The 14,847-nt window shown below is 40.0% G+C and overlaps 1 protein-coding gene across 3 annotated transcripts in view; it reads right to left on the reverse strand.

The window, feature by feature from the left end:
* Positions 1-14,847, reverse strand: part of FRMPD4 (FERM and PDZ domain containing 4) — a 343,499-nt gene that overhangs the window by 106,407 nt on the left and 222,245 nt on the right. For 2 of the 3 annotated variants that reach the window (XM_017728505.1, XM_017728504.1), the window contains exons 2-3: positions 10,937-11,053; positions 2,905-2,988 (exon numbers count right to left, since the gene is read on the reverse strand). In XM_017728505.1, the coding sequence (XP_017583994.1) occupies positions 2,905-2,988; positions 10,937-11,053 (201 nt within the window). The remainder of the gene's footprint in view (positions 1-2,904; positions 2,989-10,936; positions 11,054-14,847) is intronic. The other variant, XM_008629290.2, reaches the window with a different exon arrangement.

A 14,847-nucleotide genomic window follows, 5' to 3' on the forward strand; every position in this document is an offset into this window, starting at 1 on the left:
ATAGCAGAGCTGCAAATAACTTTCTCTCCTAAGTGAACCTAAGATCACTTAAAAATTAAAAGAAAAATGGTGTTATTATGCTGTTAAATTTTTTAAACTATGGCAAGATTTTTCCATGCTATTTGTATCCTAAATAATATGCCTCTCCAGGTTTTAATTATGAAATGCTAAATAAATCCCATGAGCAAATGCTTATTTGTATCTGTCTGCTAAGTTGCTACTTGTAATTCCAGCTAATTACTTCTCCTGTCAGGAGAATACTGTCTGAAGTTCCAAGATGCCACAGAAGTAGCTCAATCGCCTTCATTTTATGTCTCCCAGTGTTCACTACAGAAAATGTAAATTCATTTGTCTACTGCTGGAAGAGCCAGAAATTTGAAATAATCTCTGCACTGTCAGCAGGTCTTTACTTTATGAGCTTAATCCCTGTTACCATGGAGATATTTAATTGCGCAGCGACACAGTTTGATTGGTTTATTTTAAATTGAAGTTATTCTGTGGAACGGTCCAGGATTCAGCGAACTTCAGATAAATGGCTTTCAAAATATTGCAGTGAGTCATAATGTTGTCAGTGACTAGATTAATTTCAGTTGAACTATTTCTTTACCTGAATCTTATATGTATGTGACAACATACAAATATGAGGATTCTTAGAATTAGATTTGGGAGCCAAGAATTTTGAGTATAATTAGGCAGTATTTTGTTGCAAGAAGGGCAATTAAAAACTAAACGAGAATTAAAATTCAGTAAGCTTTTGGCAGTATCATCTTGTCTTTCTAAAACAAATTATCTTCCTGTTCTACAATATAAATACAGACAAGAACTTTTCACAGGAGGCTTATACTCGATTTTCTTTACAGAATACTGTAAATATATTAATATGAGAGAAATTAATCCAACAGGATAAATTAGGCTTCTTAAGTGCTGGCTTCCATATACCTCAGCATGCAGTTCTTTAGTATATGAATGTCTGCTGGAAAGGTATCATCAATATGGTATTTCCTGGCATGGCATAACACATTAAATAACTCATTTTAAATTCTGTACATACACCATGATGAACTGGTGAACTTCACCTATGCAGTTAAAACAGCAGCAATATACTGTGCTAACTCTTTTTTTTTTTTTTTTTTTCAGCTCTATAACCCAGCTCCTGCACATTTTTTTCTTCATGTTGTAACTGAAATTCTGGGGGAAGTTTTCACCTAGACTTTGCTGTGAAAGGTCTCAGTTCCATCACCAAGTATCAGACAGCTTTGCCTTTTTTAATTTTTCAAGCTCATGGCCACTAAGGCCCCAGTGTACAGGCTGCAGAAAACACCTTTTAGGTGTTTCTAGGGCTGTATTCCCCTCTTTATTTTTACGTAGCCTGGTTTAACTTCATATGCAGAGTCTCTGAGTTTGCATCATTTGGGATTCCAGCATGTGACCCAAGATAAGACTTAGCTTCTTACAAACCACTACCACTCTTCCAACCACTTGCATGGCTTTTCAGAACCAGAACTTGACACTTTTAATCTCAGTTCTGTAAGGACCACACTGTTTTACAAGAGAGATGCTTGAAAAAGCAGATTCCATCTGGGACTATCAGTCTTGCACAAACTGTTTACAAGAATTAATTTGTTTTACACTCCCAGGAAGGGTATCTTGGTGTACCAAAGCAATGCTTCTACAAAAGCATTTACATGCTGCAATTAATGGATGAGATGCTGTTATTTCAAATGAAACACCTACCTAGAACACTGTGAACTCCAAAAATAGTGAGGATTTAATCTTTGCACCTCTCTGTGTTAATGTACACTGTGATCCTGGGTTAGGGTACCTTGATTTATTTTCCTTATACAGGTTCTGCTCCAGAAGTTTCATTCCTTCCTAATCCACCGTCAAACATACAAGAGTAACAGTGTTCAGGATGCAATACTTCTTTGAATTTCATGGTGTCCCCATCCAGTTTGTGTTTGGAGAAAACACAGAGGACTAGCTCGGAAACATCGAATTTGCTGTAGCAGAGGCCCACAGTGTGATTCTCTGTACTCCACTTAGGTGTAATCACCAGGCAACCCAAGGCAAATGACTGAGCAAAACCTTCTTCTCTTCTGGGGAATCTCACCCACATTCACACCTTCCTGTATAACCCCCTCACCTTTCCAGTGTGAGAAATAGTCTTGGTTCAGCCATTGAGGGTTCCGTGTGTGTGCCGAGAGGACTCAAGAACTGCAAGCCAGAAGAGAGGGACAGAGCCATGCTGCTGTGACTAGCTCCTGAGTTACAGCACACTTACCAGGTTAGGTACAGCTGCCTTACAATGCAGTGAACTCTCCATTTTTCCATGCTCTAGTTAAAATAAAACAACCCCACAAACCGTCATCTCCTTGCTATCATTCTCTCCATTATAAAAACTATTTATCCCAGCCAGTATTAACATCACTTTGTCTGTCATATTTATGACTGCGATATTTATGGATAGAGCAACATCTCTTTGTGGAGGAAGGACCATTTTTAAATCATCCTCTCTTTTCAGGCGCTTGAGCTGATTTAGCAATACTTTCTTTTTCACCATACCCAAGTAGTCTCTAGGCAAACCACTGACATAAACAGGTTGCTATATAATTTTCCTTCTTCTCATTTCTAATTATTCAGGTTTGCTTTAAACAGTCACTTGCATTTGTGTATCCCTGCTGCTGCTCATCTCTTCTAGACCCACTCCCCCTTCCACCATATGATCCTGTCCTTGAGTAGGTCAAACCCTTAGCAACAGAAAGCAAATTTGTATGCAGAAAGAAGCAGAGTAGCACTCTTTCTCTAACAGCACACTATTCATATCAACTGTCTGTATTAGTGACAAGGGAATTAAAAAAAAAAAAACAACATAAAAGAGATAGAAAAAATCAAGAATCGCCATACCAATCAGACCTGTTGTCCTCCTGGTCCAGTATTCTTTCTCTGACAGCACTCAGTACACCCGCTTCAGAGGAAGGTGCAAGAAACCTTGTAATTATAGAATAACCTGATTAATACAGGAAGTTTCGTCCTAGCCCTAGGCAGTCAGCAGCTGACTCACCCGCTTGTCTGAAACATAAGATTTTATATCTGCTCTAATTTTTTTTTAATCCTATGTAATTTAATAGTGAAAGTCTTATTACAAATGTACTTTTCAAATGTACATTTGAATCCTATGAAGCATTTTAGGCTTTACTGTAACCTGTAGCTGAGAGTTCTATTTGCTAATTATATAGGTTGTACTATTTTTATCACTGTTAAACTGCCTGCCATTCAATCTCATTGGATGTCCCTTTTAGGGACTCAGGAATAAGTGGGCCAGAGAGCGTGATTCCTCTGCCTCTTTTCCCCTTGGCATCTCACCTGGGAGCAGAGATGCCCGAGGATGCGCGCGGCAGTCAGCCTTTGGCTGCAGGCACTAAACCAGCGCACGGGCTGCCTCCGCTCACAGCCCTCACCCCAAGTAAAGGCACCTTGCACAAGTGGCAAGTGCCCTCATGAATGAAGCAGCAGCAGCTGGGCTGCTCATATTTTTGTGAGTACCACATAAATCCCCTGTGAATACAGTCAACATTGTTTCTGTACTTAGAGATGAAAGAATGCAACATGCTCAATAAAGTGCTATATAACATCATAGCTACAGGGCAGAAGGTGGCTCCTTTGACTTCAAACTTTCATTATGGCCTGATGTACTATGGTAGCTTTAAGGTAAAATAACAGCAGCCTTTTCAAAACCCAGAAAGATGAACAACACCATAACAACAATCATGGCTTTCATTAGAATTACTTATATCCGTTGATGGTTTTCAGAACCTTCCAACAGAGCAAACACTTATGGAACACATGTACAAGAAGGTTGGGGTAGGCTAAACATAACAAAAGAAAAGAATAATTTTTAAAAATGCTGAATGGTCTGATCATCTTCTGTGCTTATTTATTTTGAAGTAAACTGATTAGCAGGCTGTGAGCCTCAGTTTTGCATCTGGTATAAATTAGTGGTCCTTAATAAGCAGGATGCTTGATTGATATGCCATTAATATCATCAATGATTGTGTTGTGCCATTCCACATTGCTGGCCAGCTATGAAAACTGGGTGTACAAGGAGGAGCACGCAGGCCAGACAGGAGGCATGCAACAGGCACAGAGGTGAACTTTCAGAAAACACAACTGAGTTCCCTCTTCTAAGCACAGCAGGCCCTGAAAAAATAAGATGAAGACTACTAAAGAAAATGTAGGTAAGTATTTGAGTATTGAAGAATATCATAACACATTTTATTGCAAAGAAATACTGTACCATGTATGCTTCGAGAAGCTGTGAGCTACACTAGTTATCAAAGGACAGAAACATGTTACCTCTATTTTCTGTACAGGGCAAAAGCTGACATTTAAGAATTTCATGTTTCAGGAATAGCATAGCTACTAAGCCAAACAAGGACAACCTAAACATAATGATTTCACAAGCCAAAAATCATGGAGCTGATATTATATGCAGGATAACATACCTTAGAGAAAAGAATTAAGCTTGCCAGATGCACCTGGAAGAAGTCTAGAATAATTTTTTTTACTAAATACAAAAGCACTACTAAAAAATAAGGTGTCCAAGATATCCAAATATGATGTGATCTAGAATCATTTAGGTTGGAAAAGACCTCCAAGTCCAACCTTTGACCAATTACCACCTTTGTCAACTAGACCATAGCACTAAGTGCCACATAGAGTCATTTCTTGAACACCTCCAGGGATGGTGACTCCACCTGGGCAGTCTATTCCAATGTTTAACAACCCTATCCACAGAGAAATTCTTCCTGATGACCAGCCTGAATGTCCCCTAGTGCAGCTTGAGGCTGTGTCCTCTCGTTCTGTCACTAGTTGCTTGGGAGAAGGGGCCGACCCTCTTTGTGCTATAACTTTCTTTCAGGTAGTTAAGAAGAGCAGTAATGTCTCCCCAGACTCCTTTTCTCCAGGCTCCCTCAGCAGCTCCTCATATGATTCAGCTCTCTAGACCCTTCACCAGATCTGTTGCCCTTCTCTGGACACGCTCCAGCACTTCAGTGTCTTTCTTGAAGTGAGGAGCCCAGAACTGAACCCTGAATTTGAGGTGTGCCCTCACCAGTGCTGAATACAGCGGGACAATCACTTCCCTGGTCCTGTTGGTCACACTATTTCTGATCCAAGCCAGAATGCTGTTGGCCTTCTTGGCCACCTGGGCACACACTGGCTCACGTTCAACCTACTGTCAACCAACACCCTCAGGTCCTTTTCCACTGGCCTGCTTTCCAACCACTCTCCCTATGCCTGTAGCACTACAGGGGGTGTTATGACTGAAGTGCAGGAGCCAGCAACTTAGACTTGTTCAACTGTCCCTGTCTGACCATCCAGGAGTCACTGTCACATTCACACCACCTAAACCAGGACCGAGGCCCCTTCACAGCTACACACCCCACACTCACAGTCAGACCAGGTCTTCTTACCAGCTCAGCCCCTAGTTTCCCATAGCAGAGTCTCATAGGTCTCTGTGCTTAGAATAATTTAATCATGGTGTAATAACAAAATAACAGCTCAAGCTGGACGCCTCCAAGGATGGACTCAGAAAAAAAGAAACCTTTTATACCCTTACAGTCTAAGCACAGGGAGTCTGGGATCTTCAGCTCCTGCTGTGTCTGAGTGTCCAGTCACGTGGCTGGGCCACAGGTCCCTGTGCCCTTTGTTATGCAAAGAGTTAGCAGTGCATGGCCTCCTGCCTGTAGCGCCAGCTCCCACCCCACAGAGCTCAACCTGCAGCTCACACTGCAGCTGCACACCGAGCTACCTGCACTGAGGCTATTCGTCTACAGAACCTCACGTCGTTGGCCTCAGCCCATTGATCCAGCCTGTCCAGATTCCTCTGCAGAGTCTTCCAACCCTCCAGCAGATCAACACTCCCACCCCACTTAGTGTCATCTGTGAACTTACTGATCCCCTCATCCTGAACATCAATAAAGATATTAAACAGGACTGGCTCCAGTACTGAGCTCTGAGGAACCTCACTAGTGACTGGCCTCCAACTGGATGTGATACCATTCACTACTACTCTCTGGGCTCAGCCATCCAACCAGTTTTTAATCCAGTCAAGAGTGCACCTGTCCAAGATGTGGGCTGCCAGCTTTTCCATGAGAATCTCACAGCAGACAATATCAAAGACTTTGCTGAAGTCCAAGTAGCCTACATCCTCAGAGTTTCCCTCATCCACTAGATGGGTCACCTGGTAATTTCAACTGCTCTAGCAACCTCGTCATATTAACATAAACAAGATTTAGAAAGACTTCTGACTAGCAGTTCTCTCCCAGCTCTGCTGTGCACTCTGGAGACTGACCTGTGGTTTCAAGCCAAGCAGTAATAATGCTGCAGGCTTTGATATCTGGGTGTGCTTCCTTTAATTTCTTGCCTGGATCCCAACTGTTTGCTCAGTTTGTTCCAGACTGGAGTACAGAAGCAAGCTAATATGCACAAGTACAGATGGTCAGGGTCCATGGAGTCAAACAGAGAGAAAACCAAAGTGGAAACAAAGGCAGACCCCATCATCCTCTCCCAGGCAATAGCAATAGCAAGTAAGCACAACCAATAAAAATAATAAAGCAAAATAAACACAACCAATAGCACCTCTTGCAAACAAGGGTACGGCAATCAGCTGACCTAACAGACCCCTCTATCTTGAAGAGTCTACTAACTAACTACACTTTAGTGGAACCAGTGTTGCTTTAAGTCCACATGAGAAGGGCTACACTTCCTTTCAGCTAATTTTATTTGGGATTCTCTGGTCTTTATTTGAATGACAGAAACCAGATCCATGAAATAACCGAAGTACCTCATTCCTTTGGAATTAAACACCAATAGGAATCAAAAAAGTATGACTTTTGAAGGTTGAAGAAATGTTACTTCAACTTGCACCTTCAAGTGCAGTTGCAGGGCAGCTTAAGACAAGACAACTCTGTTGCAACCCTATTCTCAAATCAGTCAGATATTTCAGTGTGGCAGCAACGCTGCTCGTCACCTGGTATTAGCTGTGATCTGAGCAGGAGGCTGGACAGCCTGACCTTCAGAGGATTCTTCCATACTAAACTATTCTGCAACTTCATCAGACCATGCAAGGGATTGGCTCAGAGCAAAACTGACATAAAATTTATTGCTTTCTCCATAGGATTGACTTTTTACTAGCTTTTGCCAGTTTATATATTTCCTTCTATCAACTTCCCTCCAGATCTGACAAGAAACAAGATTTCCACAAGGGAAAGGACAAAAATGTAGAGGTCCAAAAATCAGTAAGATCACAGCAGTGGCAAAAATAAGGAGCTGAAATTGCCATGAGGCTCAACCTTTTGTACATAAAATCAGCCAAAAGCTTCTGCTCCACATACTATCTCCCTGAAATGCTATATTCACACCAAAACCATTTTTATTGTGTCATGCTTTTATTTAAATTGATGTTACAGAATTTCTCATAATCATATACTACACAGCATTTATTATTTATATTATAAATGCAAATTAAACATGTAGGACTTTAAAGTGGCTACATATACTGTATTCAAATTATTTCATATTGAAAGTCCAGCTTAATACAGCTTGTGGAGTAGAGAAACATGCTGGAAGAATGCTAGATGATTGCCATCCTCCCATATTGAAATGTATTACTTATCTCATAATGCTATTTCAAGTAAAAGGGGCAAGTTAAAAGGGAATGGGTGACGTTCTAAAACTTTAATTTACCATAGCCTAAACTTAAAAAATATATTTTAGAGGTTTGCAAAATGACCCTGGTTGTGCCATCTGTACAGAAGAGATAATGAATTGATAGCAACATCTGAAAATATTTTGATAAGAGATTCTTCTCACACTTTTACAAAAGCACTGCCTGGCAATGGAAGCTGCCCCTGATTAGCTCATGTCATAAGGGCTTTCAGAGATTTGAAAGAAATCAAATTTGCTTCAGCAGAAAGAATAAACATCTCTTCCCATTCATGCCTTAAAGCATTTGCACCAACACTATATAATTACATTTCATTTCACCAGAAGATTCTCCTGGATTCTCTATTCCTCCCACAATTTCAAAATTACAATAAGTCTGCTTGCAGTTGAATGGATATGTACATATGGCACAAAGTAAATTATTTAACTAAAAAGCAGTTAATGTCGCTGTGAATTATGTTACTTCCTCATACAGAACTCATGCATTCATTTCATTGTGATAATACCTGGTTTATACATCTTTAATCAAAACCAAGCAAAGTATTTGAATTGCTTTTTCTCCTTCAGTGTGATGCAATTTGTTAATCTGCATGGCTATAAAAGGCCTTAGAGACAATAAGAAATGCTATCTCGCTGATCTCTCTCCTGTCTTTATTGGCATAACTGTCAAAAATCATCTCACTATATCGTTCCTAAAATCTAGGTGTGAAAAATGAAGGAAGGAAAATTAAATTCTGTTTTTATTTATGTAGTCTCATTATTTGCAAAAGCAGTTGTTTTGAAAGCCAGAGAGAGCTTCTCTGCCAAATAACAGTCACTGTAAGGACAGATACTATATACAGCTCCACAGAGGAATCACTGGCAAGTCACTGGTCCTATCTAGTCTTTGGTCATTCTTCTAAAACCAAGATATATGTCACAGAACTACCCAGTCACATCGTAGCAGCCATCTGGGCTGATGTTCCCTGGTAATGGTGGGTGGCTGGTGACCCGGTGCAGCACCATGTGGTTCCAAATGGTTCCCTGGCTTTATTCTGTTTCCAAAAGTACTGGCTTTTAATGCATTCCTGGGGAGTGTCATTTCACGTAAGACGCATTACTAGTCTGGAAGCACATCTGTGCACATGCTACAGCCAATGCTGTTGCTTCAAAACATTTGATACAGGAATAGGTACTGTAAACCATGCAATGTGTAGGTATGTATCAGTGTTCAACTTGCACTTGAAACTGCTCAGAGATTCCCATGGGTTGGAAAGCCTGGCACAAAACATCAAAGGCTTCTACACGTCAGCTTCTTCAGAGGCCTCATGCTCATTACCCCTCAGAGCAGACTATTTTTTCCCAAGTAGTCTGCTATCCACATGCAGGGAAAAACGGACAGAAGACCAGAGCCCAAAAGAGAATAAAAACAAGTACCTTGTAAGAGCATGAGAAAACAAACCCAAAACAACCACTCCAACAACAAGACAACTACAGGCCTAATATTACTTAAGGCATAATTTCGCACTCCATTATCGATTTTTTTTCCTAGATGCAGTTTTCTCAATTTAAGAGAGGGATGTGGCACTTTAAGGTACTAAAAGCCATTCCAAAAAATAAACAAAATAATCATTAGCTACAGAGGGTTAGTAAACATTCCCAAACTGCAAAATTAATGAGTACTAAGGCACTGCATTTTGTAAGTTACAACTGTTGACAGGTACACAAGTGCAGCATCCCATTATGTGACCAGTGAGAAAAGAGATATCAAACGTAGTGCCTGTCCTCAGAATCAGGATATTAATCCTTCAAATGAATCTCATACACACAGAGAAGAACATACCAACAGTCTACAGAAAATAGGAATGAGATGTGCAGGTCTCTTCACTAACCTGAGTAACAGAAACAACAGTCTCAGATCTGCACAGTACTTTGGAGGCTCACCTATACTTCTTCACAAGCCTAATTAACTCAGGCAGAAAACCTATGCTAATACAGTTATATTGTGCCTGGCATTCAGCTTCACATTGTCCATCTTTCAGACATCCAAAGCATGACAAATACTTGTTGAAGGAAGAACCTGACATTTCAAAGTCAGCTTCTGAGCCCTCATTAACCCAGAAAATTTGTTCCAATTTGGACAGGTCTGAAATTGCTCTAAATCTTGAAAGCCTTCAGGTCACCAGGCTGCTACAAATCTTGCTTTGGCTCCAAAAGCAAATGACTCCTAGGAAGCCAAGGCACACCCCCTGGACAAAAGGGCTAGGAAAGCAAAGCACAGTAACAAGGATCTTCACTCTTATGCTTTACATTTTTTTTTTTGCAGTTGAAGGATCTTGAGAAAATTAAGAACTTTTAACAGTCAATTAAAAATAAGCTTGATCCTTCTATTCTGTGTTAAAAGAATTCTAATTCTCATCCATGACTTTTTCAAGTACCTCCAAGTTTCTAAATAGGTTGATAGAGACAAAAATGAAATAATAATTTTAAAAAAAACTTCACAAGAACAGAATCAAAATGCTAACCTTAAAAATGAAATGTAAGCTAAAGCAATGAATGCCAAGCAGCCAATGGTTCTGCTAACTCACTACCATCACTCCTTTTTAGTGAAGAAGTTCCAAAGCTGTCTAAGAGTACATTTGCTAGAATGGCAAGATGTATTTTATCCAAGCCATCTCAGTGATTTTAAAGAATAATTATGCACAGTTTCCGATGGGAAAAGCCAATTATGTTTATGATTTAGCATACATATTGACATTTATTTTCAACCCAGAGCTAAAAAAAATGTGGAAAAGCTAAGAATTAGTATATTAACTATACAGGATCAAAACATACACTTTCTCATTACCAGTATAGTTATTAGACAAACCAAAAGACCTCACATGGCAGAGATGGAGGAGCGTTGGAAGTCTCAGTCAGAACTGACCTCCTGCCTCGTTCTTTAAACATGGCATTTTTATTTTTTACTTATCTTTTGTTAATGACCTTACTTGTAATTCTTCAAAGAATTACAGGTCCTTATATTATCAGCATTCTCTTGAGCAAATGAAGTAACCAAGTACCAAAGCCAAGTGCAGTAAAGCACAGTCTGAGCTATTCCTGTGCCATAAACCAAACCGGTGAACATTAATTGTGTAGGGCTGAAGCAGGAGTTAGGATTCTAAGGTAATAGAGTTGAGAGAAGGGCTGCAGCGCTGTGCCACACACTGCACAGCTCACTCTGCCCACTTACCTGATGAAGTAGTCTCTTCCATCTCTGTTTGCCGTCATCTCCCATCCATAAGGTGTCCCCTGGTTCAAGCTCCAGGTCCCTGAAGGGTGAGGCCAGCCTGAAGACTTATTCTTGTGGCTGCAGTTTTGGGAAATGTGGAGAGGAAGAGACAGAAAAAAAAAAAAGTTATTTCTCTTTCGTACTTCACATGATTCACTTGACATCCAAATACTTTCACAGTTGTGAAATACAGAGTCAAAACGCAGGCAGGGGAACACAGGTTGGCAGATCTATTTACATTTATAGTATTCTTTCAATCAGTAGAGAGATAGATACACTGTCATTTCTAACAGTCTGAATTCAAACCTTTGGTTGGTGAATTTGTCATTCCCCATCAGTCCCACATACACAATACTAATTTTCAGTAGTTTTTAATAAAAGGGATGGGGAGCATTTTCATTCATCACCATTCCTTGTTCAAATGCCAGCTCTCAGTACAGTTTTAGAAAAAAAAAAAAGTATCCATCAAACCAAACCACCCACTCCATCACGGCAGATCACACACACAGTGCAACACCTGGCACCAGGAGGGGCATCAACATTCTCACTGCTAGGAAACCATGTTTTGTTTCTTGTGCTGGAATGAAGGAAGGCCATGACACTGCTGCATAACACACTAAATTGAATATGTAAATCTTGTTGCACTTGATCATTATCCATTAAGCTCTTCCACTAAATAACCTTTAAAAGCCTGCAGCATCTCTGAGCCCACACACTGTTACATCCCACTGCTCCAGCACTCTCTGCTAGTATTCCCTCTCCCAAAAAAGGGCCCAGCAGCACTCCCAAGTGACAGTGTTTTTCCACTAATCTGAAATATTTTGTGAGGTGTTTTCTACTGACTCCACACAAAAAAAGATTCAGCCAGCAAGAATCCACCATAGTTTCCCACAGGAATCCCCAACATTTGCACAGATGCTTTCCCCCTCACCTGAAGGGATTAAGCTAGATGTTACTGCACATTCCCACTTTCTCCCGGGGGACTTAAGAGGTTCAGAAGACAGCAAACAGGTCTTTTAGCAGAATTAATCAGCCACTAATATCTATGTACAATCTGAAAATGGGAAAGAGCAGGAAGAGGAGGCAAGGCAACCAACAAAGCTAAAGACCAGCTAAGAGCATGTGACAGACAGGCAAATAGGAATGAGACCCAACACCGAATACAATCTGAAATTTTGACATGCAAACCAAATCCACACAAAATAAGAGAATGTTTTGAATTAGTTGTCTTCTCTGCCTCTGTCTTTTCTTCACCCATCAAATAGATTACAGCTTAGTTTTATTTGCTAGATTTATTTAAGTTCAAATTGTAGCAAGGAACTTACTACCTCTTGCCACAGAGAGACACATAAGAGCTTCTTTCCTTTAGAGAAACAGAGCACAATGTAACCTGACAAACTCTCCTGAAGGAACAGAATTGGTCTCCACGGACAACTCAACAATTCATTGTAAATTGCTAAATTCAACAAAGTTATGCATAGTTCATCTTTCCCAAAGGAGGAATGTATCATTAAAAACAAACTAGCTGCTTTGCCCTCCCCCTTTATTTCAAGGATTAATCACAACTGAGAAAAAATTTGGTGCTTGAAAATATAATTTACATGTAAAGTAGAGCATTACAACAGAGTGCTAGGTATCATTTGGTTTACCAATTACATTAAGTACTCTATCTTCAAGGAGTAGAAAAACATTTCTGTTAGCATATTCAAACACTGGTATTTGCCATAAGGCACAGCTTAAGTCTGATATTGAAAATGCTAGAACTCTTAAAAAATTACAGTTCTTCAAGGCTAATCAAACACATAAATTTCAGATATGCTACCCCAGATAAATGTAACTAGCCCATTTCTGATCCAATGAATTGATTAAAAAACAGTAATTCAAGGAATAAATCCAAAATACTTTCAACACTGTCTCATGCAGTTTCTTGCTAAGCTGAGCATAAACATTCCTTTTTCTCCATATGCTTGAAAGACAAAGAAAGGGTCCCTTCTTTTAGACAGGAGCCATTTCACAATGTGAGAATGTCAGCTTAACTACATCTACAGACTTCAAATTACACTTCAGAGTATTTGGAATCTTAACCACTGCAGTTAACTAAATACACCTAGAACATAACCTTTTTTATCAAGACGATATAAATGGATACCCATCCATTTAACACTTTTGAATTTAATTAGACGTGTTTCACAAACCCTGTGCTATAGTTTCACCATCTGTTAAATGGATACAGTGACATTTAAATTCCCAAGTAAAGCATATCAAACTATCAGGTAATTTGTAGGAGCATAGGACAGTGATGATCAATATTCTAACTCTCTGCATTCAAATTAAGGGCTCATCTTTGTATGGATTACAGCATTATTGGATTTTAAGGTAAATCCAATTCCCTTGAAAGTTTTCTTTGAGCCCTTAAAACATTAATGGTGTCAGAACCATATAACATATGATGGGCAATAACTGTCCTAGTTAACTATGTCTACATCTGATCTACTCCTCCAGACTTTCTTATAATTAGTGGGATACAAATTAGCACTTGAGACACTGTATGCACCTACATTACATGTGTGCAAATTCACAGTGACTCCACAGGGAAAAAGAAATACGTAATTTTTCCTATAGCTATTGGGTAATTCAATAATAAACACGTCATAACAATAAAGCAAGGTCTTTATACTCAGGTGACTAGGATTCCCAGCTGCCTGTACAGTCTGAAAAAAGGACCAAGTGAACTGCATTTTTCTACACCTCCCTTCACTTGTTGAATATCATTTGGCTTGTCTGCAAGGATTCTGTTCAGTGGCACACTACGAAAGGCAAAAGATGGCAAAGAGGAGATAAGCGCCAGAAAGATCATAAAAGGCTCTGGGGGAAATGATAAGCAAGTCAGGCATTTCACTTGGGGGAAGAACAATGCCATCTTGGTTGTCTTTAAGTCAAGAGGATGCCTTAGTGGTGAGGAAGATCATCAGGCCCTTGGAGATCCCTGTCCAAATCCTGCCTCCATCTGGGTGATTTCAGATAAATCCCTCAGATCATTGATCACCATTTGCCAGTTCCTTCCTGCACAGGCAAAGGAGGGGCACACCAAGACTGCCTAGATTCATGGAAGACTTGCACACATACAAAGACCAAAAATAAAATGCACCTTCTACTTCAGCAAGCCTGGCTGCAGAGGCAGCACTGGCACTGCTGTTACTCACTGCATGCTGTCCATCACCTTCGCTGCTTGCTCACAGCAACGGGACTGGCTGTTGGAGAGCCTTTTGGAGCACAGCTCTTAGTGCCAAATTTCACTGTGAAAGCTAGGCCAGCATCATGCCAGCAGAGGTCTGAAAACAAGGCAGATTAGCTAAAATATCCCCTCAACCTGATTTTGACATTCTTGTTGCAGAAGTATAAAACCTTATCTTTCCGAATTGCTTCACATTGAACAATCAGTTCACTGAATCACCGACGTGGTGATTACTGAAGTGGTGTTTAAGGAATCAATGTGCCCTATGAAGTGACATTCTGATGGATAAGGCAATAGCTCTGCCACAGCAAACACCTTCAGGTCAGCCTTTTTTCTGTCCTGGGCTTGAGGAATGACCTGAAACATGAGATCATATGTAAAGCCTCCCACACTGTACCAGTGGTATGCTCTTTATGTGATATGCAGAGCATACTCAGCATAAAGCATGCATTAACAAGAAGTGCAAATTTGCAGTATTATCCCCTTCTTTATTAAAGAGCAAAACTAGAATAGTTTGAATTTTTAAAGCATACTATTAAAGCCTAATGTCCAGAGCAGTTCAGACAGTGTTAATGATGAAAGCAGAGAGCAACACCATTTCTTCTTTCAAAGGTGGAACAAAATGTTTAAATAGGTT

This window comes from Corvus brachyrhynchos, unplaced genomic scaffold (assembly GCF_000691975.1).
Source record: "Corvus brachyrhynchos isolate BGI_N302 unplaced genomic scaffold, ASM69197v1 scaffold11, whole genome shotgun sequence".
NCBI classification, from domain to species: Eukaryota; Metazoa; Chordata; class Aves; order Passeriformes; family Corvidae; genus Corvus; species Corvus brachyrhynchos.